General features: G+C 27.7%; 1 protein-coding gene across 1 annotated transcript in view; it reads right to left on the bottom strand.

Annotated features, from left to right (window-relative positions):
• LOC111629282 (AP-1 complex subunit gamma-1-like) overlaps positions 1-25,905 on the bottom strand; it is a 107,681-nt gene that overhangs the window by 34,543 nt on the left and 47,233 nt on the right. The window contains exons 2-8 of the mRNA XM_023373163.1: positions 20,914-21,127; positions 16,992-17,116; positions 14,054-14,195; positions 10,209-10,305; positions 7,225-7,301; positions 7,015-7,155; positions 321-419 (exon numbers count right to left, since the gene is read on the bottom strand). Coding sequence (XP_023228931.1) covers positions 321-419; positions 7,015-7,155; positions 7,225-7,301; positions 10,209-10,305; positions 14,054-14,195; positions 16,992-17,116; positions 20,914-21,127 — 895 coding nt within the window. The remainder of the gene's footprint in view (positions 1-320; positions 420-7,014; positions 7,156-7,224; positions 7,302-10,208; positions 10,306-14,053; positions 14,196-16,991; positions 17,117-20,913; positions 21,128-25,905) is intronic.

Raw genomic sequence — 25,905 nt, 5'->3', positions numbered from 1 at the left:
TATATATAATTATATTTTATTATTATATATTATATTTTATTATATATTATATTTCATATATAAAATTATCTAGTGTAATACAGTATTAAACTTTTTTTTTTATAATTTTAAAACAGTTCATAGAAATAAAAAGCATTATAAATAACTTGTTTCTTGTTAGACAGAAGAATGTTTTTAAAATAACTGATAGTATTTCAAAAGTTGTTTGATTTGAAATATCATCATCAAGTATTCTAAAAATAAATTTTCAGTTGATTAACATGTTAATATATATTTAAGTTAATTTTATTATAAACAATTCAAATAATATAACTATTTACCCTGAGTCCACTTTCTGATTTTATCTCCATTATTGATAAAACTGTTTCATACAAAATTGCATTTCCAACATTTTTACTTGTTTCAGTATTTGTTGCTACCTATAAAAATAAATTGATTCATTACATTGAAAATATGAATAATAAGTATCTTAATTTAAATAATGAATGTTTTCTAAATAACGAAAACATTCATTATTTATAAAAAACAAAGTTTGGCTGAGAAATAAATAACTGCATATTTTCTGGCATGGAGTATACACTTTTTTTTAATGATCCCATTAAATTCACCAAAAGCAATCTCAGAGAGAAATTTATGGTAGAAAATTAATTACAAACATTACAATAAAACACAGTAGTCTTGGCTAAGCTTGTAAAGATTAATAGGGACTCTCTGCCAAAACACAGGGACACCATATGTTTTAAAAGTGAAATTAGTATACTGATTACTTCATTTCTGATCAGTTCAGTCACTTGCTACATCACTGTTTATTAACATGGTTATATGCTTGCAATATGGACAAGCCTATCCCCATTACTAAACTATGGTTGCAATTTTTACAAAAAAATGAACAGAGTTTTTAAAAAGAATAAAAAAAATCCACTTTTATTTGAAAATTCTTTCTTTTCAAATAATGGCCATAATTGTGTGTCAGTTCAAATTAGAACTTAATATTCATATATTCTCCATATAGTAAATTTGCAAATTAATGAACTGCATTTAACAACTTTTTCCAAATTATCTCAATTAAATAACTAAATAGAAGTTTCACCATCATTTTATAAACATTTTCTTTTGTCACATAACAAAAGAACAAAAAACATTAATGTCAAAATTTATTTTAAATCATAAAAATATGGCCTTGTTTAAAAAAAATTAATAATAATGAAGTCAGGCAAAAATGCTAAAAAACTATCTTCTTGCAAAAAAATTGGTTAATTTCTTAAATAATTTTTCATGAAAAACTGTATGACTACCATTGTTGTTATAAGTAAATTTTGCACTCTTTGCATGTCAAATCATTTGTGCTGAAAATAGTCATCTGTGGTGTTAGTGGCAACTTCAATTTTATTTCTAATAATCAACATATCATATCAAGTTTAACTGTATATGCTATCCTATGTTAATGACACATACTTAATTTTTTATTTAAAAGAATGCTTTTATATATTAATTTATCTTTAGGTGTTGGGTGGTAAATTACATGTTAAAGGCCTTTTTAATTATTTGTATGAATTAATTATTACTACAAAGTTTGAAAAATTCAAATTACTAATTTGTTCATAAATTATTGTTTTATTTTGTTTGCAGATTGCAATAATTTTCAGGGAAATTTTTGTTTTGAAAATATTCTGTACAGTATATTAACATTTCTCAGCTGCTATGCACAGTAAGATCAAATTATTTAAAAGAATACAGAATTATTTTCTAATTAATCTGATCTCACTGGTATTCAAGTATTAGATTAAAATTCAAATTAAATATTATGTACAGTACCTAAATAGGAAAATTTTTTAAACAAATTATTATAATATTAAAATAACAATTAATTATTAAATTTAAATGACTATTTTGTCATTAACCAAAGCAACTGAACAAATTAAAGATTTCATGTATTACTAGAATTGTGAGGAATTAATTTTCTGAAAAATTGAATGTGGTTTNTGTGAATTAAATGGTGAAATGATAGAAATAACTGTCCACCCGAAGCAATCTAAGAAAAATATTTTGGATAAGGCTACACTAGCAACATTCATATCTTCGATTTTAGAAACAGCCATTTAGTTATAAACAAATCGTTTGAAAAGTCTAACAAAATAATAATAACGATGAAGTTATTCTTGTTTAACTCGTTTGACTTTATAAACATACCCTTAGTTTACAAGATATTGTTTTGTTTACAGAACAATGTTCTTGATCAAGCTTCTGTAGACCCCTTTAAACTTTATGATATTGTGAACTAATATAAAACAAGTTCAGCTAGAAATAAATAACAGGAAGACAGGTGATTTTCAGAATGACCAGAAAATCATTATTTTGTAAAATAATACAAAATTTTGGGCATGAAACAAAACCACAAAATCATATAAATTGTTGAAGGTCATATCACCCCAGACTATCTTAAGATGATTCAAGTATTCAAGATCATAGTAATTTGCAAACCAGACATCATTTTCAGTATGGACGTCTCATAATTTCTACAAGAGGAGGCATTGCAAACCACATATCATTACATCATTGAGCTAAGGCTCAATGATGTAATGATATGTGGTTTGCAATGCCTCCTCTTGCAGAAATTTGCCATGCCTCCTCTTGCAGAAATTATGAGACGTCCATACTGAAAATGATGTCTATGTGGAAAATTGACACATGTTGTAATTTGTAAAAGTTCTTAATATTTGAAATTATACGTAATCCCAGAGTGGCAACACTAATGAGGAAAAGTGAGTTGTCATGTGGGAACCCTCCCTTTTTTGTTCATGTGTGTCAGGACCCTATCCACTGGCATCTGCTCTATATATGTAAATCAAGACATTTTGTATGGATATTAAACTATGTTATTTGTGTGTGTATAAGGAGTGCAAGTAAATTTTTTCCTCCAACAAATTACACATATGATCATGTGATAAGAAAAATTTGTACATGATTGCATGCATAAGATGGCAATTTCTGCAGTGGTTTTTTTGGAGGCCTGTGATAAGCAGAGAAAATTTTTTCAACCAAAATTTTTCACAGATAGATGAAAAGCATTTAGCATGAAAATATCATAGAAACACAGATAAGTAATTCACAATTTAGTGATAAATACCTACAAAAGACTACTAGATGCAAAAAATTGTTGCTGCTGCATGTGATCATAGGTTAAAACTACATTTTAAATGTTTATTCTATAATAAATTATTATAATATTTAATGTATCTTTTGTTTTAATAATTTTTAAAAACAAAAATCAATAACCTCCAATTTTAGTGGTTTTATTAATTATTGAAATTATTCTAAAGCTTTACTTTCTAAGTTTACTTTTATCCATTTTAAAGAAAAGTTACAAGTCCATTATTCCACCAAAAGTTTTTTTCTACAAGTCTATTAGGAAAATGAATATTTCTAATTTACTTTTCACTCAATTTTCCTATAAATGCTCATAAAAATAAAAAAAAACGTTCTTATGTTACCATGGTTTTTTTCTGTAAGTAATGATCTTGTGGCAGGAATAAACATTTCCATTAGTTCTGGAACTTATAAACAGTATATGCCACCTCCCAAAATAATGAGTAGATAACATTTGAATATACATAATTATAAAATATTTTATTTATAAAAATTGTTTAACACAACCTGTGTGACTGGATGGCTGAAATAGTTAAGGCATTAGGCTATTGTTCTAGAAATGAAATAAATTTGAGGTTCATCTGGATTCTATCATGGATAGTCTGTTCTTGATATGTCAGGCCTGTATGTACCCACATTGAGTATGAAAAGAAAGGTCCTCTTAGTGCCCACAGGACAAAAAGAAAAGCTGGAGCAGAAAAATTGCATCTATATACAGTAAGGTACTGCACAATTTTTTTAGACAAAAACAAAAAACACTTCATCTTATATGTTAAGTTATAATCTCCTGTAGTCTAATGCAGTGTTCTGCAACCTTTTTCTACTCGTGGCAAACTTAAGACTCAACATGACTCAATACAGCACACCAAAATGTTATTCCCCTCAAAAACGTATGCTATGATACTATTAATAAAATTTCATAGTGCCATAAACCTATTATTATTATTATGTTGAGTTTTGTGAGTTACACTCGGTTGACACTAATGGCTGGCTGTGTACTATGCTGGGCCAGAGTCAAGGCATAGTAAAACAAGACAAAAATTAAGTAAGTGTCAGCATGTGTTTGTATTTCCTAAATTTGACAATTTCCTAACAATATGACATGCATTCAATATAGTGGCCTTTGTAGTGTGATATATGTGTTTCAATTTTAATGTTTCCAGGCTTTTGTGTAGTGTGTGTGGTATGACACCTGTAGAGGAGGTACAATAAGCACCCTATCCATCCTCCAAAGATGCCTTATTTTCTGGGTGAGTTCTGTGTACTTGCTGATTTTTTTCACTGCATGTGTTTTGTACATTGTGAGTGTTTGGAACAGATATGTCTATAATGTATGTGATTTTATTGTGTTTGTCAATGAGTGTGATGTCTGGTCTGTTGTGGTAAATTGTTTTACCACATTATGGCTGTTGTAGTACATTCTGTGCGTTTTGTTTTCCAATACTGTCTGTTGAACGTATTTGTAGTATGGTTCGTGGATGTCTAATAATTTGTGTTTCTTTGTAAGCTCTTGATGTATTTGCTACTTGATTATGTCTATGTAAATTATCTGTCTGTGCCAAGAGCTTGCACCCAGAAGTAATGCGTTGTATAGTTTCTGCCATGATGTGACATTTTCTGCATGCGTCATTTGTGAGTGTTGTATCTTTGAGTATGTGTTTTCTGTAATTTTTAGTATTTATGACCTGATCTTGTATGGCAATCATGAATCCTTCTGTCTTCCCAAAGAGGCATCCCCGATCTAACCAGCTGTTTGATACAGTTTTTTCAACAAAATCCTGGCACTCATGATTGCTTAATGGTGTCTGTGCTATTTATATGTTGTGTCATGTCCATACATTGTGAATGTAAAATTAATGGTGTATTATTTGAATCTGCTAGAGCTAATGCTTTATGTAACTGTGATATTTCTTGTTGTTTTGTAGAAAAACTCTCGCAATGTCTGTATTTGTTTGTAGTGGAGGTTAGCTATGTCGATCAGGCCATGTCCGCCATCTTTACGTGGAAGGGTTAAGCTTTCTATGGCAGATTTAGGATGATGTTGTTTATGCTTAGTTAGTGTTGTTCTTGTTTTCATTTGGAGTTGTTCAAGATCTGTGTGAGTCCAATGTATAACTCCAAAAGAGTATGCAAGTACTGGGACGACATATGTGTTTATTGCTTTAACATTATCTTATTTCATCAGTGAATGAAATACAAGCATAACAAACATGATGACTGCGATAAAAATATATAAATAAAACTTGAAATTAATAGAATATGTAAAAGTTCACGTCACACCTTTCACCTTGTGATGGCACACCAGTTGCAGAACACTGGTCTAATGAATTCCCAAAAGGCCTTCAGCAGACTATAGGTAAAGTCTACTTTGAATAAAAATATTATTATTTAATTAAGCACATTATTTTTTGCTATAGCTACACAGCATGAATTGATGTAGAATATTTTAATGATAAATTTTAATTGTGAATCACCTCTTTTAAACTCCTTTTTCCCTGATAAATAAAAGTGTGCATTCTAATTTTGTTTTTTAACCAGAACATAGTAAGAAAGTTTTAGGGCTAAATGACAAAGGCAAGGGATGACTTAAATACACTAAATACTTTGTCCTAATTATTCTATACTGAAATGTAAATGTATCTTATATCTCATAAAACACAGTTTTTAACTTTAATCAAATACTGAAAGGCTAGGCTTTAATCAAATACAGAGATTGCTAGGGTAATAGACACCAACAATCTGCTACAGAAGGAACATGATGGTCTACTAACTCTTAAGAAAGGATAAAAGGTCCATAGGATTTAGTCAGAATCGCTGAAATAAATAAGATTAAAACAAGATTACTATTCTGGCAATTTGCTTAAATACATAAGGAGCCACCTGAGATCACTAAACTAATGCTTAAAGAACCATGCAAAATAAAAAACAAGCATCCAGCTACTGCTAAAGCAGTATATGCCTCTGTACTCTGTACAGAATTTCTTTTAAAGATAAACCAGAAGCTCTGGATGGATTTAAATGTGGCAATCTTGATTTGACTGACCCAGCTATGACTTAGATCTTAAATCTATAACTTACAAAGTTTCAAACAGCTGGAAATCTACTTATCCTCAAAGATAACTATGAAGTTACAGAATGCCCTTCCAATGCAGGAATGTCATTGTGTTGGGATCTATAGCTGTAATGGATAAATTTAGCTTACAACATTTTTTTACAGTATTCTATTTTTATTTTATTTATATAGTTATTGCATTTTTATGTTTTACTTTTTACTTGTTATAACCCATACAGTATGTTAATTTGTTCTTAGATAGCATTTTGTAATGTTACATTGTTATTACTTTGTATTTAAACCAACCTTCTCTATATTTTAAAATTTTTATACTTTGCTCTATCCATAAATACTGCATGTGCAAATATGATATTCAAAGTTATGAAAGTCATTGAGTAAGTTATGAAGACTGATAAAAACCTTTAAATCATATTGAAAACATTCAATAGTAAAGAATTTATGCAGGAATTTATGATTGTTTGTTTTTCTGTTTAATGTTATCCAGTTTGTGCATTCAATTTTTGCTCCAAATAAATAATGTATGTCAATTTGATATTTACTACTATACTCATCACAGTCAATATTTTAAAGTTTATAATGTTTTCTAAATATCAGAACAAGATGTGCTGCCAGCTGATAAACATCTTTTTGAAGAGTGCTATGCATATGTACACAAATTTACATAAATCAGTACATACACAGTAACCATTTTTGTAAATTTACCTCTAGCATCAAAAAATGTCAAAAGTGGCAAAATATGGAAGCATATTTGCATCTTTGTTACAGATAATAAAAAAAATAAACATTGCTGCTTACATATGTTTGAAATGAAATTTATTAACTTTAAAATTAAGCCTTACTTGTAAAAATGGATCACTAACTCCACAAACATCATGTTCTGGAGAATAACCTGCCATAATGAGGTTTTTCAATATCCGGACTAAGTTTGGGACAATCTCAAAATAAAATAAAAAATACTTTAGACATTTTAAAATTATAAAAAAAAAAAAAAAAATTCTACTTACTCGTTTAAAATGAATTAAAGTATCTGGACTTTTCTCACACATTTCTGTTATCAATATAACACCAGTTATCAACACACCTAGAAAATAAAAGTTTGATACAATTAAACTTTTTATACTATAAATACAAGATAATATAAAATATGATTAATTAAAGTAACAGGCGTTAAATTTGCAGCATTAAAGAATTTTATTTAAAAACAATAAAACCTAAAAACATTAAATTGATGGTTTGTTTTATTCCTCAACTGCCGTTTATCAGAGAGAAAGAACTAAGAAAATTCAGAGCAAAAAAATAATCTTTTTATTTTTCAAAACAAGCCATGCATTTTTGGGTGGTTTTTACAAAAAAGTCCTTTTACACCCCTCTTCAGTAAAACATAGTATATAAAAATATACTATGTTTTATAGTCTAAAGAGGGGTTCTTTCTCGCTGATAAAAGGCAGTTGAGAAGTAAGATACACCAACAATTTTAAGGTTTTATTGTTTTTAAAGATTGTTTCTGCCCCATTGTATATTTTAAATGAAGTTTATTTCTTAAAAGAAAATTAACTTAACTCAAAATTAAATATTCTTGATTTAGGTTATGTTTATGAAGTTAATGCTGGAAAGTATTAGCTATTAGCTTGAAGTAAATATTTAACATTGATAATTATTTACTTCGAATTTACATGAAATAAAAAATTCTCAAACTTAGGGCTATAAAGAAATAAATTTAATGGAAAATGAAACATTGTTTTTATCATTCTTGTAAAATAATTATAAATAAGTGAAAATAAAAAAAATAATCATTAAGAGCAAATATTGTTTTTGCAATATATTTAAAATTAGCATCCACTGAATTTCATTGGATTAGTTACATATGGCAACATGACAGGCAATCTGTCAAGGGGATGCCTCCCAGGAAGACTTTTATGGAAAACCTATTTATGTGATATGAACATGAACATCCAGAAAACTCCACATGGCCAGCCCATTAGCAAGGTACAAATCCATGACAAACTACAGTGTTCAGTAGTTTTATCCACTCAGCCATAAGTGGCCCATTGAATTTCATCATGATTAATTACAATAATATATTTTTAATTTATATATTAACTTGCCATCACATGCAGCTTTTTACAGAACTATATGCATAAGGCAGTGATTTTCCACTGATTTTTCACATGTAATTATGCTGCACATAATTGCAGTTCCTTGAATTTGACAATTCTGAAAAGTCCTGTAATGTGTCTTCTCTGCATGTTCCAAATTTCAATGTCATATGTTATTTAGGGTACATTTGTAAAGTCAAACGAGTTAAATGCATTAGTAATGAATCATTCTAAAAGTAGTAGTCTTGCTCAGTGCGCATGCTCTGCAGTGATGGCATTTCAAACGAAACTAACAAAGTTCATGAAGGAAAGAGTTAGTTCACTTTGTTAAGAAAATGGCGGCTGATGATATTGATGTTTCTAAATTTACTTGAGTGTTTAAACTGTGAATTAAATGGTGAAATGATAGAAATAACTGTCCACCCGAAGCAATCTAAGAAAAATATTTTGGATAAGGCTACACTAGCAACATTCATATCTTCGATTTTAGAAACAGCCATTTAGTTATAAACAAATCGTTTGAAAAGTCTAACAAAATAATAATAACGATGAAGTTATTCTTGTTTAACTCGTTTGACTTTATAAACATACCCTTAGTTTACAAGATATTGTTTTGTTTACAGAACAATGTTCTTGATCAAGCTTCTGTAGACCCCTTTAAACTTTATGATATTGTGAACTAATATAAAACAAGTTCAGCTAGAAATAAATAACAGGAAGACAGGTGATTTTCAGAATGACCAGAAAATCATTATTTTGTAAAATAATACAAAATTTTGGGCATGAAACAAAACCACAAAATCATATAAATTGTTGAAGGTCATATCACCCCAGACTATCTTAAGATGATTCAAGTATTCAAGATCATAGTAATTTGCAAACCAGACATCATTTTCAGTATGGACGTCTCATAATTTCTACAAGAGGAGGCATTGCAAACCACATATCATTACATCATTGAGCTAAGGCTCAATGATGTAATGATATGTGGTTTGCAATGCCTCCTCTTGCAGAAATTTGCCATGCCTCCTCTTGCAGAAATTATGAGACGTCCATACTGAAAATGATGTCTATGTGGAAAATTGACACATGTTGTAATTTGTAAAAGTTCTTAATATTTGAAATTATACGTAATCCCAGAGTGGCAACACTAATGAGGAAAAGTGAGTTGTCATGTGGGAACCCTCCCTTTTTTGTTCATGTGTGTCAGGACCCTATCCACTGGCATCTGCTCTATATATGTAAATCAAGACATTTTGTATGGATATTAAACTATGTTATTTGTGTGTGTATAAGGAGTGCAAGTAAATTTTTTCCTCCAACAAATTACACATATGATCATGTGATAAGAAAAATTTGTACATGATTGCATGCATAAGATGGCAATTTCTGCAGTGGTTTTTTTGGAGGCCTGTGATAAGCAGAGAAAATTTTTTCAACCAAAATTTTTCACAGATAGATGAAAAGCATTTAGCATGAAAATATCATAGAAACACAGATAAGTAATTCACAATTTAGTGATAAATACCTACAAAAGACTACTAGATGCAAAAAATTGTTGCTGCTGCATGTGATCATAGGTTAAAACTACATTTTAAATGTTTATTCTATAATAAATTATTATAATATTTAATGTATCTTTTGTTTTAATAATTTTTAAAAACAAAAATCAATAACCTCCAATTTTAGTGGTTTTATTAATTATTGAAATTATTCTAAAGCTTTACTTTCTAAGTTTACTTTTATCCATTTTAAAGAAAAGTTACAAGTCCATTATTCCACCAAAAGTTTTTTTCTACAAGTCTATTAGGAAAATGAATATTTCTAATTTACTTTTCACTCAATTTTCCTATAAATGCTCATAAAAATAAAAAAAAACGTTCTTATGTTACCATGGTTTTTTTCTGTAAGTAATGATCTTGTGGCAGGAATAAACATTTCCATTAGTTCTGGAACCTTTTTAATGATTCGATAAGCACATAATGCAGCCTAAAAAAATAATAATAAAGTAACTTGTAATATAAAATAAAATGCTATAAAAAGTATTTTTAAATTTATAACAATAAAAAGAATAAGTTATTTTTCAAAATTAAAAGTACTTTGCACAGGAAGATACTAAATACATAAAACATTCATCTTACATATTGTAAATCTGTTTATAATAAAACATATACACCAAATTTTGTTTTTACATGAATTTTTGTATATGATTTTGATTTAACACAATCTAAAAACAATTTAATCTCTTTTTACACAATTTATTTTGATCTAACACATTCCAATAAATTTGCCTTTTTAAAAATTCTACTTGACTTTAATTTTAAGTTAAAATATTCACATTTGCATTTCTAGGAAATTATTCATTAAAATGAGCATGTAGAATAGTTTAATTGCACAAGTAAAAACTACATTAAGATAAGCATAGTGAACTGGTCCAAGACAGGGCAATGGGATGAAAAGTGCCCCAAAAATAGAAATATCATATCAGTAAATGTTTAATTACTCACTAATATTAGACCAAATTTTTCACAAATTTTGAGGATAAATATGAAAAAGTCTTTGTCAAGTCATCAATATATACTATCTAATTTACTGAAAAAAAAAAATTATATATATTGCTACTTTGGAAGAAAACCAGGATAACTCAAAAAAGTGCAATTTTTTGATTATGTCATAATCAAAATGAAAATGTAGTAAATTTTTATGTGGAAGAGTGTCACAAAAGTAACTTGTGTATCTGGCTACTAGGGAGCACTTATGTGGGAGATAAGTGATATTCAGTTAAACTTTGGTTAAACCTTTGCATGGGATTTTCTCAAAACTAGTAATTTTGAGTTGTGCCAGTTTTCTTCCAAAGTAGCATATATATATACAGTAGGACCCCACTTAACACGGGGTATGCATTCCTAAAAACACATTAAACGAGGTAATTTTAACATAGAGTAAATAGGGATAGGGGAACATGCAACTGAAAATTTAAAAAAATTTTATTTTAATTTTAAGTTATTTTTATATTAATTTGTATAATAATCTATGTTAAATAACATAAAAATATGCACACAGAAATGTATATATTAATAGTTCATTTTTTGTGATGAAGGTCCTGAATTTTCTGAAATTCTTTTTTTTGCGATAAAGTTGTGAAGTTTCATTTCTCGCTTTTTTCTTTCCTTAAGCAAATGTCAGTAGCAGAAGATTGCATCCAAAATGTCTCATTTCGCTTTTGCACTCCTTTCAAAATCTGAATCATTTGGTACAATTTGAACAACGATTTTGGTTATTGTTACCAAACTTTTACTAAGGAAATGTGTAGAGAAATTTTTTGGGTTCTTTATTTTCAGGATCACTATTTTCCAGTTCTACATGGATTCCTTGTTTTGCCAATTCTTGAAAGTCATCATTGATAAGACTCTCACCAGAAACCTGTGGAAACTCCTCAATACCCTGTTCGTCTACATCTCCTAGTCCTGTTTTATCGATTAAGTTGAGTTTGATCAAACTAACAATACATCGATAGGCTCTTCTCATTGAGAATTCTTGGATAACTTCAGCCATAACTTCTTCCACAGTTCATTCGTACATTTATCAGTTAATTCTTGCCAAGCAAAGCCAATATTGTCTATGGCATCCATGATGATATATTTTTTCCAAAATTGCACCAAACAAACATAGATTTAAAGAAAGTACACCTTTTTGCCACCTTTTTCCCTTTTTCTGATTGGTTCGTGTTTGTAAATAATCATATTATGTATGAATCAATAAAATGCTGCAATAATTTAAATCAGCATAAATTTTGAGCTTTTTTTAGGCTTCAAGCAGACGGCATTATATCGAATCAGCATTAAGCAGGGTCTTACTATATACATAGTTATAAAGTTTCAAAACAATTTCATTTATTTAGAACATGGCAACAACTTAAAAATTTCTAGGAATCTTTACATTATATTATACTAAAAAAAATTTTTAAATTCATTCACCAAATGCAACAACTTAATTAAAATAAAAATCTGAAAACAACCAATAAAAATTACCCTAAATGATAGCAGTCAAATCACACAAAAAAAAATTACAAAAACAATTTTTCTAACACATTAATTTACAAAAAACTGTAGTCATGTGTTTTTCACTAATTTGTAATTCTCAGTTGCCCACATTCTATATTTACAATAATTCCATATAATATGTTAATTCTTATAATGACTTGGAGTAATTTTTGATCCTAAACTTAAAATCTCTAGCTATTTGCTGTGAAATTCTTTGGCATTTTTGAAAAACTATTTTCTCAAAACAGTCTTAAGTTCCATTTTTTTTGCCAATATTTAGTCTCTACTCGATTATTGTCTGCCAATATGAGCTATGGCTTCCTCTTCCCAATTACAAAAAATATTAAAAGTGTTAGATAAAATATTTCTTATTCTAAATAAACTCTCTAATCTTCCTTTTACCCCCAATGCTAACGTTGGTAGGTTCAGATTGGGAATTCCCAGTTTTACTGAATGTATTAAATACTTTGACCATTTACTTTTATAGAAATACTTCCATGGTTCCATTTGTTCTGATTTGCTGTGTCTAAGAGTTCTGCCACAAGTTACTTGTAAGCAAACTTGTCGTTTTATCCCATATTTTAGGCTTTCCATTTCTTTCAGATCATTTTTCTATCATCTGTTCAGAATAAGGGCTGTGTGAAACAATCTCTACATGAAGATTTTCTACATTTTAAACAAATTTGTATTACTTTATAATATATAATCTTTTGTTTTTATTTATGTACAGTTTTTATAATGTATATTGATTGTTATTCTTTTTTATTTGTATTTTAATCTTTTGTTACTAATGTTGTTTTCTTCGGGGAGAGGATATCAATTGTCTTGTGACATTTCTTCTTGTATATGCAATAAATAAATAAATAAACAATATGATTTCTAAAAATTCAAAAATTTCTAGTTATCTTTAAAAACTTTTGCCCTTTTTAATATATTTTTTTACTTTGCAATTTGATGCCAAGAAATAGTGCAATTTAAAAGTTCAAAAATTACACTTTTGTCCATAATCTCAAAATTTGTGAAAAATTCAATTTTGGGCAGTAAATAATCACTTACTATATCTACTTTTGGGCCAATTTTCATTCATTATTTGCTTACAGTTGATTCACTATGTCATGCTATAACCTTTAAAGATTTGGCTATTTCCTTTTACAATTTATTTCATTGTGTGTAGGGACAACTAGTTTTTCATTTGGACTTTGTTCCACAATTGAAGCAGTGAGAAAAAATGAGTTTTGTGATAATATAGGAATGTAATAAAAATATAGACTAATAATATATAATTCTCACATTAATAAAAATCAATTAACACTCCAAAACCTTTAAACGTCCAGTAGTAATCAATTTAATAATAAACAAACGTTTTCGACCGTACTTTCGGTCTTCATCATGTTTAAAAACCTGATGAAGAACGAAAGTACAGTCGAAAACGTTTGTTTATTATTAAATTGATTACTACTGGACATTTAAAGGTTTTGGAGTGTTAATTTATGTGTTTTCCAGTATTCATGTAAGAAGATTTTAGTTAATAAAAATCAAAAACTAATTGATTTAAAATCAAGAAATCATAGCATGCACTTGATAATATTTTAATTCTGCCCTATTATTAATTTGGTTTTAAATTTATTCAATTCAGAATACATAAATAAAAATTTAATCAAAAATTATCATAATTATAAGATTGTTAACTTTACCTTTTTCCTAATGAAAACATTAGATGATTTTAATAATCTTTCAACTTCTCCTGCCAAATCACGGCTCATTTCGGGAGAACAAATTGCTCCTAAAGTACTAAGAGCAAGACCTACTATGAACTGTGTGGGACTATTTAAATCGCTGGGGAAAAAAATCAAGACCAAATAAAATTTATTACATAATTGTCATGACATTTATATTAATAAAANATTAAGGAAAGAGAGACAGACAGACAACAATAGGAATTTATACGTCTAAAATTTTCTTAAAATTGTAGCCCAATAAATATATAAATATTTATTTCATGGATAACCATAAGTGGATAACTGTGAAACAATAATTTACATATCTGCTTATGGTCCCAAATAGAATGTGTTGAATACAATCAGAAATACTCTATTGCTGAAAAACTGCAAAATTTAGAGTTAGCCACTTATGGTTCTATATTCATGATTTATTTATTAGCACAAAACAAACCATGCACAACTAAAGAAATATTTTCTGACAATATCATTAAAAATTTAAATATGCAATTTGATATTTTCATGTTAAAAGCAAAAAATAATAATTCTATTATTTATATTAATAAAAATTACTTACTATCAATAATAATTAAGTAAATAAATAAATAAATTTCTGCAAGTTTCAGGAAGTAACTACTTTACTAAAATGGCTTCTGAAACTAGCAGAATTTATTTATTTACGATGATCAGTACCTGAAGAAGGCCTATTAAGAAGGCCGAAAACGTTTGTACTTGTGTATAAACTGCTAGAAATAAGTGAGGAAGGTTTTGTATTGATCATTTTAAAATAGTTCTAGCTACAAATGCATAGAAGTGTTATTTATTTACAACAGTGCCAAGTTTTATAACCTTTTATTACTATCAATAATTCAAAAATTAAGAAATAAGTACTGTACATTATTAGAAACTTATTCATCAAATATAAAATACCAACTTTTTAACTACAGATTTACATCACATTTTCATTATAATTTTCATTTATCAATATTAAGAATAACTTAAATCTCTCTTTCTCTATACTGTATTATCATGATCAATAACTGCAATTTATCATCAAAACACTGACAAGTTTCTTGTTTACAGTAGATACTTAAAACAGTTTCCTTCTGACAGATGGTTGATTACATTACACTGAAATATTTCATGATTATTTGATATTCTCAAATTATCATCAAATTTTAATGCCATATTACCTATTGTTAGTGAAATAATAATTTTAAATTTGCATCATTATATACTAGTTTTTCTTCTAAAAACACTTAAAATTTACATCATTATTCTCATCTTTTAAGACTAATATGTATAATGTAACATGCAAATGTTTTAAATATGCATTAATTTTTTCATATGTTTGTATGTATTACTGAAGTATATAAGTTATGTTTGCATGCAATAAAATATTTAAATAAATATTTCATAGGTTATAGATAAAAAAATTACTTAATTTTAATAATGTATTAAATTGAAAAATAATTTTAATAAAATAAGGAAGTTAAAGTGATTTAAAAAGTATTGATGTCAAACTTCATAAAGTCATTTATAAAATTTTGATATCAAAATTTTAGAAATGAGTAATAACTATCAAAAACTGTATTCCATTTTGACTTTCACTTTAAATTTATTCAAAGTCCGCAGTAGTTTATATTTCCTTAACAATTATTTAACAATGTTTTCATGAAGAGCAAAAAATTAATTTTGATTATATCAATTAAATAAAACATAGCATAGCCTCTAAAGAAAGGTTGTCTCTGCAATGGAAATAATTGTTCCTGGTGATTAGACATGGCAAGTAAACTTGGACTCGTATCCAGATGAATTTTATGTTTTATTAAAATGTAATTCTGCCAGCCCATTTCTACAAACAAATATTATATTTTTAATTGTGTTGGGATGTCACCTGTGGACATTTTAAACTGTTTTACATATTCGTGCAGAGGCATAGCCTCTAAAGAAAGGTTGTCTCTGCAATGGAAATAGTTGTTCCTGGTGATTAGACATGGCAAGTAAACTTGGACTCGTATCCAGATGAATTTTATGTTTTATTAAAATTAAATAAAACAGTTTAAAATTTATTTCCATGAGAAATTCAGTCATCATATTAATTATTTTTAAAAAACATTTTTAAATATGTTACTCAGGGAAAAATATTCTGAATTGAAATAACATGACTTCCAGTTTCTATCAGAAGTTCATATATAGTTAATTGAGCTTCCTGCCCCTAAGGTTTCCATATCTGGTCTTGAATTTCATTTATCTAACACTGTTCTTGAGATTAAGGAAAGAGAGACAGACAGACAACAATAGGAATTTATACGTCTAAAATTTTCTTAAAATTGTAGCCCAATAAATATATAAATATTTATTTCATGGATAACCATAAGTGGATAACTGTGAAACAATAATTTACATATCTGCTTATGGTCCCAAATAGAATGTGTTGAATACAATCAGAAATACTCTATTGCTGAAAAACTGCAAAATTTAGAGTTAGCCACTTATGGTTCTATATTCATGATTTATTTATTAGCACAAAACAAACCATGCACAACTAAAGAAATATTTTCTGACAATATCATTAAAAATTTAAATATGCAATTTGATATTTTCATGTTAAAAGCAAAAAATAATAATTCTATTATTTATATTAATAAAAGTTAAATCAACAAACAAAAGCCAAGAATCCAGCAAAAAATTTCCTTTATGCAAACATTTTTGTCCACATCCATTAGACATATCAGGCAGTAAAATTGGAAATGAAGCTGCTTTACTTGAATATGAGGCCATGTTGGATTAGAATATTCAAATAACGCAGCTCCATTTCCAATTCTACAGCGTGAAGATGTCCAATAGAATGTGGACAAAAACATTCATCTATGTGAAACTTTTTGTTGAATTCAAAATGCTAAAAACTTACTTTTTTAAAGAATTTGTTATAAGTAGATGAACATCTTGTCTTTCATCTAACAATAGCATTGCACCTAGATATCCTATTCTTTTATCAGTGAATTTTTGAGATGCTATTAATTTTAAACATTCCATCTATAAAATAAATTTAATTGATACATTATACAAATAGCAATACTTCAATGTATTACAAAATTTGTAATACAGACATTCTGCAATAAAAGAAAGCAACAACATTATTAGTGTAATTTCATGCATATAACCTACAGAAAATTGATAAAATGAAAACATTGGGTGTATTCAAAATCTCAGCATCAATCCAGTGAGATGCTGCCGGAAATGACGCAACTGCTGGCCTTTTTCAAAGAACACAAATGCTGACTGCCAGGAATTTTGAGAGAGAAAAAGAATAAAAATGGCAAATGATGTTGACGTCCACATTACGTTAAATGATTTTTGAACTTCTTTAATTAAAACAGATTAATGAAATATAAAAATTTTGAAAAGAGAAATAGAGATAAAGATATTTTAAATTTCCCTAGGAGTTTTAAATAATTAAATCAATCCTAAGATTACATTTTAACAACTAAAAAAATTATGTGATGTCTTAGGTAAATACACTAGTATATAAAAAAAATTTTCTATTAACATACTAACAGAATATTAATTTATTTGGTGTTTATTCATCAACAAATAAATTAATTTAAAAATTGTCAATGCAAAATAGAGCTTTTAAGAACCTTATGGTGGTTGCCATCTTGTTTGCTAGCTTATCTATCACCAAAAAACACACTTACAGTTTGCTGGAAGCACAATGGCAGCAACTGGAAGCAATCTGAGGTTTTGAACAGAGGTGCTGAGAGGCACTGGCTGCATGCTGAGATTTTGAATATGCTGATTGCCTAACAAGCACCTTTGAAGTTTCCACTGAAAACATATTATTGATACTTAACTTGTATGCAATTTAGAAGGTATCTAGCTTAAAACTTTCCTTTTTTCCTCTATTTCTTTGTTTTATTTCAATTAGTAATTCATTTTAGACATAATTATAAAATAAATAAAATCAAAAAATCAAAATATTTGACATAGAACTGCCTAACCTATATTAAGTATCAAAACTGTTAATAATAAAATTAATTACACTTATTCCACCAAACATAAACTTCTTTATAAGGTAAAGACCTGACAGACTGTAGTCACCCTACAAAATGCTGAAATTCATTCATTCAATTACTGTTTAGAAAATGTTATGCAAAAATTTACTTTACTGTTGTCTTCTAACTTGAAAATTATTTAATATTTTAAATTGTATATGAACATTAATTAATATAAAATGAATTTCTATACTGTAGAGTTTAAAAAAAAAAATAAAGAAAATAAATTAAAATGTAATGGCATCACCTTTAGTTTCAATTTTGTTAGCAAAGCAATGCTACTGTATGTAAAGAAAAGCTAAAAAGGTATCATTTTAAATGTACATAATTATTTTATTTGTCATAATTTCACTTTATAATGACAAAAAAGTAATACCCTACTATCATTTTGAATATTCAGCTGTATCATCATCAAAAAGACTGACTGGCCATTCATCAAAAATCATTTTAAAAAGTTCCTCTTTTATTATTATATATTTATAATCTGCCAAACAAATACTAAAATAAAATCAAATATAGATTTTAACATTGATCATATCTGTAGTATACCCAATGCTGGAAAGTTATCTGGGAGAGAACTAGAGGTGAGAGATATATATACATTGTTTTTGAAAAAGTCATGATGGCAGATGAACATGTATGGCATAAAGAATTTTTCACTATTCTTTTAAAGACTGTCTTAATAAATTTAGACAAAGGAATACTGTTGGGTGAACTTGTAATTGCAATTTAAAATCTGCATTCACTTTCAAATTGACTTTAAAACAGTTAACTAAAAAATTATTTGCAAGAAATTATAGTAACAAGAAATTATAACAAGTTTTTGATTCAGAAATAAAATGGTATCTAAAAATTACAACATTGATTATACTAAAATTGGTATATAAATAAATCAAGCAACTGCTACAGTATATTTGAGATAACATGGCTATCAGTTAATCAGTAATGAAGAAATGCATTTTCAATGATTCTGCTTGGAGACACTAAGAAGAACAGAGAACATACCAGAAAGGAAAAAGTGTGAAGCAAGGATACAGACATTGAGAAAGCCCTCAATCAATGATCTCCATTGTAATTGGATGAAATGTGCATATCAATGGTCCAATGCTGAAAACTACGAGAAGTTAGCAATCACAAAGATTTAAAAACAAAAGGTTAGTTATCTGAATAGAAATTTAGGAGTGACAATAAATTCAAGAAAAGCACATGTTGAAAATGACAATACTTATGCTTTAAGTGCTAAACAATTGGATATAAACTAAATTGCCTAACTTGTTTCATAAATTTTGTGCAAATGACACCTACAATGCTGATAAAAACAAGTGTTATATTGTGCAGTGTCAGATGGTTCCAAGCTACAAACATGCATACAAACTGTTGTTGGATTAAAGAAAGCAAAACATTGAGGATTGTGTTATACTGTTCAAGCATTCCTGAAAGTAATAAATAGATTTTGATTATTGGAAAAAAAATACTAAGCCTTGATATTTTAGGGAAATGAAAATGGATAGTTTATTCTGTATATTAAAAAGAATGAGAAAACAATTTTTGAAATTTAAGAAATGACTAATGAGGTAAGGAGATATATGAAACTTCAACACAAGTCAAAAAGTTCTGTTGCTTTTTGTCAACTGTAGAGCACATTCTCATTAGATTGTTTATAAAAACAATCATCATTCATCTGTAATTTATTTTTTCTAACATATCCTTAGTGCAGTCAATGGGATGGAAATCTTAATTTAACATTTATCACAAAAAAATTGGTAAACTACATCTTTGAAGCAACTGAAATTTGATAAAAATATTAAATTAAAATAATTTTCAGTATAATTTTTTTTCTGGTCTGTACCATTTGCTCCAGAATTCATTTAAGTATTTTTTTTTCTCATAAATAGTACTTTGTTTCTCTCTCTTTTTTTATACATAAAAATATTTTTAATATTTTACATGAACTTTGCATTAATAGTGCAGCCACTTAATTGGGTCAAAATGTGCTAGTCCTGATGTGTCCCAATTAATCAAAATCCATTGTATTTCAATAGTAAATTGCCTAAACTGCCTGTTAATAAAATTTTGACAACTTATTAACAATATACTAACTTAAACCAGTATTTTAATATTTATATTATCTACTTAAAATACTCATTTCTGAAAATATATAATACAGAGAATTTTCTAATATATCAATTAAAAAACTTGCTTTTACTAATTGTTATATCCTCAAAATTATACTTTATGTATTTTATAAAATAACAACTGCAAAGTATTCCAAAACAAAAAATATTTATTTTAACGAAATAATTAGCAAATATAAATTTAAAATGTTTTATATCAAAATTCATTCTTCTCTAAACTTTGTCTAGAGACTAGTAATTTAAATACCTATTTCAAAAAGTGCACGCACATACATACACATCATTTTCTTTTCAATATTCATATTTAGTGATAAAAGTCTGATAAAATATCAAGTGTAATCTTTCCTTATAAAATGTGAAGCCAAATTTGTAACTAAAAACATCTTGCAGACATCTCTAGGAAGTAAAAATTACATAAAAATTAGAAAAAAAAATGCAATTTATAAAATATTTGTTTTCAGAAAGTGCAGAAATATCTAAATGAAATATTTTTAGGAATTTATTATTAGTTTTTTTTTATATGTTTATAATGAAGGTGCTGTAATTAAATTAATTGGAAAATAACATTTAAGTGTTTTTGCAATTTAAGTTTTCATTAATATTTTAATTGTTACTAATTCTGTATTTTCTAAAACATACTCACTTGTCCAAAATGAGCAGGATATCCTAGCATATGAATATATAAAAGTTTCGCTACGTTCCGACATCGCCAGTTATTATCTTCTTCTCTAAAAGTTGAACGAATATATGCACACTCCTTTTGAACAACAGAACGTTCATCTGCAGCTGTACGAGCTCCTCGAATCTGTCGAATAAGATCTCTCAAGCGCATTGACGTAGGCATTGTGGATGAAAGCCTAAAAGAAATATTTTTCAGATATGAAAAGTAAAACATTTATAGCTTAAAAATTTTGCATAATATTGATATTATAAAGCTTAAAAATTATATGTATATGTTACCAGCAAAGTTTAAAGCAATAACCAATCTAAGTTTGCCTGGGCAATGTCTAAATATACAAATGTCTAAATGTAAAATTTAAATATACTTAAATTTTATACTTTATTTGAATTATCATCAGAAATCTATATTTGCCAAATACATGTCAGGCAAACTCAAATTCTGTTTGATTCATATTTTATTTTAGTTTCAATTAAATTATTTGACTAAGTTTTAAAACTGCAATATTTGAAATTCAGTATAAAAAATTATGAAAAATAATAGGAAAAAAGTAATATTTGTTGCAGCAAGAGCTAAAATGAGGACATTCTGAGTAATTTGCTCATTTATAACAGCATGAATTATTTGTACATATCTTTTTTGCAGTTCTTAATTCCCAAAAAACTTTCTTACTACTAATTTAGAAACATCACCAAATGATCACACCTAACGTCTATCTCTAGTAGCAAATTACTTAGTATTAATCATTAAATTAGCAGAGTTATAGCCTGATTATTTAGGCGACTGTTTAGTGATGTTTCTATATACATATTGGGTTTTGTGATGCTTGATATACTTACTACTAATTTGTCTCAGTGATAATTCTATCTTTAAAATGTCATCAATTTTTAAGACTGTAAAGAGAAATTTTTTAAACCTAATTCTGCAAATACAAAGTGCTTAAGATTGCTTTATTCATTTTATAAAAACTTATCAGTTATCTCAAATTACCAAACCAAGCACATTTCTTAATTCTTTGCCTCTATCAAGGCTTAGAATAGGCACAGTAATTGATTTTCCTATTTCAACTGAGTTTCAAATAAAAAAACTATCATTTATGCATTTATGTTTGCACTTTGTCCTTCAAAAGGTTTTCTAGTTTTCTACTTATTAAAAGGCTCTTAAGAATCTTGATTTTTCAGACAGTATTTGGCAGGCTCAGCTGTTAAGATTTTTCTTTCAACTTAGACTATATTATAAAATGCATAAGAATAATAATTTGCAGGTTAAAACTGAAGTTATGTCTATTTGATTAGTCTGAGTTTGGATGACATGCATTTAGCAGATCTAGGTTTTCATGGTAACATTTCAAGCAAAGTGAAAATTAAATCAAAATATCAAACATTAATGTCCAACAAATATTAAAAGCAGTCTTTCATATTTGTCAAAAACCTGGACACACAAGTTCATTTTGTCATCGTAAAGGTAAGCCAAGTGTAAAATTTTCTACTGTTGAGAATGTAAAATAAAGTAAGTGTGATATTCCATTTTACCACAAACTGCCAAAATACTCACATTGTAAAACCAATTTTTGTTCCAGTCTGGACTGACAATAAAACTTTTTATTAAGTGAAGTTGTAATGTTCAATATGACTTCACTTATTACAACTTCACTTGATAAAAATTTGCATAAATCACATTGAATATAAAACAATTTTTATTTTTTATTATTTTACAGTTTTTTAATAGAAATTTGATAGACACTGGATTTAGTTTATTGGAAAAACTAGTTATAACTTAGATTTTAGGAACTATTCAGTAAAATGTACAAAGATCTTATTAAGAACTTATAATGGACACTCTTTTAATGCATTAGGCTATATTCAAGATATTTTTTCATTTTAGATGGAAGAAAAATTGCTCTCATGAAAAGGGATTGGTTGAATCAATTTAACTTATCACAAAGTCTTCATAATAATGTAACTAATTGTTATGTTATAAGAACAGCTCAACTTGATTCCAATAGTGGCTCTGCATCTTCAATACTACCTAAAACACACAATAATGACTATCACATAATGCGATTTCATTCATCCATTTTCTGATCTGAAATCGGTCACTGTACACATGTTAAAATACATTTACACTTAAAGAGGTTGCCCATCCTATATTTTTTAAGGCAAAATCAGTTTCATTTGCACTTAAAAAAAAATTAGAAAGAATTACAAAGATTACATGATGATAATATCATTTCTCCAATTTCACATAGTGATTAGGCAACCCCACCATTAAAGCCATAGAAAAAAAGTTCCAGAATTTCAGATTTGGCTCAGAATAAAGTCAAAAAAGATGTTATAATGATACTAGTTCCTGTATCGGACATCTCTGGGAAGGCCACAATGTCTAGTGTTTCTGTCTTCAACATTCCTGTAGTTTGGAGATTACAGAGAACACATGAAAAGCTATACTATTACAGCTTCAAAAATATAGCATCCTTCCATTGAGGGTGGAAGGAATTGGAATGTTTTACAACTGTTAAGTGCTGACAGGGATAGCCTCATCTTCCCAAGAAAGAGTATAACAATAGTCAGTTACATAATGTCATTTGAAACTACAATTATTGTCATTCTAACAGTCCTAACAAATGAATGTAATTTCTAAGTTTGTTTTAAATAAATAAGAGTGGATATAGTAGGCCTTTCCGCATCAGGAAAAAAAAATTCATAAACTTGAAAGCATAATGGAATATACTGGTTTACAAACTTGCTACTATTTAAACAGAAAGAATTAAGAAATTTCAAGAGTCAAATTACATTAAGTAAAATAAAAGTAATAATAATCAGGTAATTCATATGTAAAAATTTATTAATAAGCAAAAGAAACATTAATAAATGATGTATTTGTTATAGTTATCTAAAAAAAATTAGAATCATATTGACACAAATCTTAAATTTCTTTATGAATAGTCAACCTTAATCATCATTAAAAATAAATAAAGGAGGAAATAAAAATAAAAAAAATTAATATCATTCTATTCATACTAATATGATTTCAGAATATGTGACACTATTAAATATATTTCATTCAAAATTAAATTGTATCTAAACTTTGAATATTTATATATTAATTATTACATTAATTGATAAAACATGAAAAAATCAGAGAGACTATCCATTGGATTGACATGATATTTAATTTTTTGTTTTGCTATTAGCTAAGTTTTTCTTCTATACATTTATGTCTCAGGGAGTGAAGAGGAAAATGTTTTTGTCAATTGCCCTGAAAGAACACAAAGTAGGCCAAGAATGAAGAGTTCTTGTAAAGATAATGAGGTTGTGAAATTGTTGCAAGAACAAAATTTTGTTGTGCAGTATCCATAAGTGTTTGGTTGTTATTGCATTTGCATATCTCATTTAACAGTAAAGTTGTGGAGTTTATAAGCTAATTAGAACATCCCACAGAATGGATCAAAAAAGTGGATGGAGGGAGGGAGCACTTGTTGATTTTGAGTCAAAGATGGGTTCTGTTGAGTCTACGGGAAAGTGTTTTCTCTTCTGATAATACTTGTAAAAAATTGTGTGATTTGAAACAAGAGAAACAGATATTGATAATCAAAGAAGGATCAATAATGTAGTTATACATGGATTGGAGAAAATGACAGAGAAATAAACATTGGATACTTTGGAAATACTGTAGGTAGAAATTTTTCTACAAATTGAATTTTCCATTATTGAAATATAAATATGTTAAACATGTTGGCAAAAAATTTAGAGATATGCCAGTTTGATTCTCTTAATGATAAATTTTGATAAAATAATCATTAATGGAGTGAAATATGGATTTGATGAGGAAACTGATAAAATTATCCCTATTCTACATAGCAATCATTGATCCAGTCTATCTCTATTACGGCATGGAATTGTGCAGGCACCAGAAATAAACTGAATTTTTTTTGGAAATATCTATCAAAATTTGATGTAATTTTTTTGTCTGAAACATATTCTTCTGGCAGTAATAAAAGAAATCTGCTGTAATAATACAATTAATTGATCATAATTGTATACTCTGCAGTCCATTCAGGGATTGTAATAGATTTAAGGCTGGATAGTTGTTGTTTATTAGTGTGTGTTTGATTTTTAGCATTATTTATATAAATAGATTTCTAGTTTTAATTAACATTACATTACCCTTGGGAGAACTTTTGGTGTATTTTATGCAGGAACAAAGCTGGCAATTTTCAGTTTCAGCTAAGTTTTATTTTGAAGAATATTCTAATTTGATTATTTCAGGTGATTTGAATGTTTGCAAGTGATGAAAATGTTATTTCTGCATATATTTGTGATACTTTTTGTATTGATTTTGATAGGAGTTGTAGGTCATCTAAAGATGTCAAAAATAGAGATTGAAAACTGCTTGAATACTGTGTTGATAAAAATTTAGTAATTTTAAATGGAAGAATGTTAAAAGATAAGGAGTGATTATACATTGTATCTAATTGGGAGACACTAAGAACATCAACTAAAAGCAAATGCATCATCAAGCATACAAACTGGATTGTCGGAAACTTGTGGTTCTATTTTGAACTTGAGTCTGAGAATTCCATTTAAAATGAATGAAAAAGTTGCTTTTCAAGTGAGAGGCACTTTTGCTGGTTTTTAGGTTATTGAGTTAGGTGTTCTTAGTGTGATATTAACCAGTATTTAGCAGTTGTCCTGTGCTAATTTGAGTGGTTCAGTTATTGATTTTGGTTTGATATCTTCATGTGTTTAGGGCTGTGTTAAGACATTCTTTGTTGATGATAATTTTCTATCTAATCATTGCCCCTTGCTTTTGTATTTGGATGATACACTACAAATCAGGGTAAATAATATCAGTATAGCTTATGAGAGAAGTTTTTGAAACAATAAATTGATAAATTGTTTTTTGTGCAACCACGAAAATCTGATAAAAAAGATTGCATGTTTCTTTGTTGTAATG

This window comes from Centruroides sculpturatus, unplaced genomic scaffold (assembly GCF_000671375.1).
Source record: "Centruroides sculpturatus isolate CEXI.00-Female unplaced genomic scaffold, Cexi_2.0 scaffold516, whole genome shotgun sequence".
Classification (NCBI taxonomy): domain Eukaryota; kingdom Metazoa; phylum Arthropoda; class Arachnida; order Scorpiones; family Buthidae; genus Centruroides; species Centruroides sculpturatus.
The sequence above is the reverse complement of the archived record's forward strand: the minus strand, read 5'-3'. Positions and strand labels throughout refer to the sequence as shown.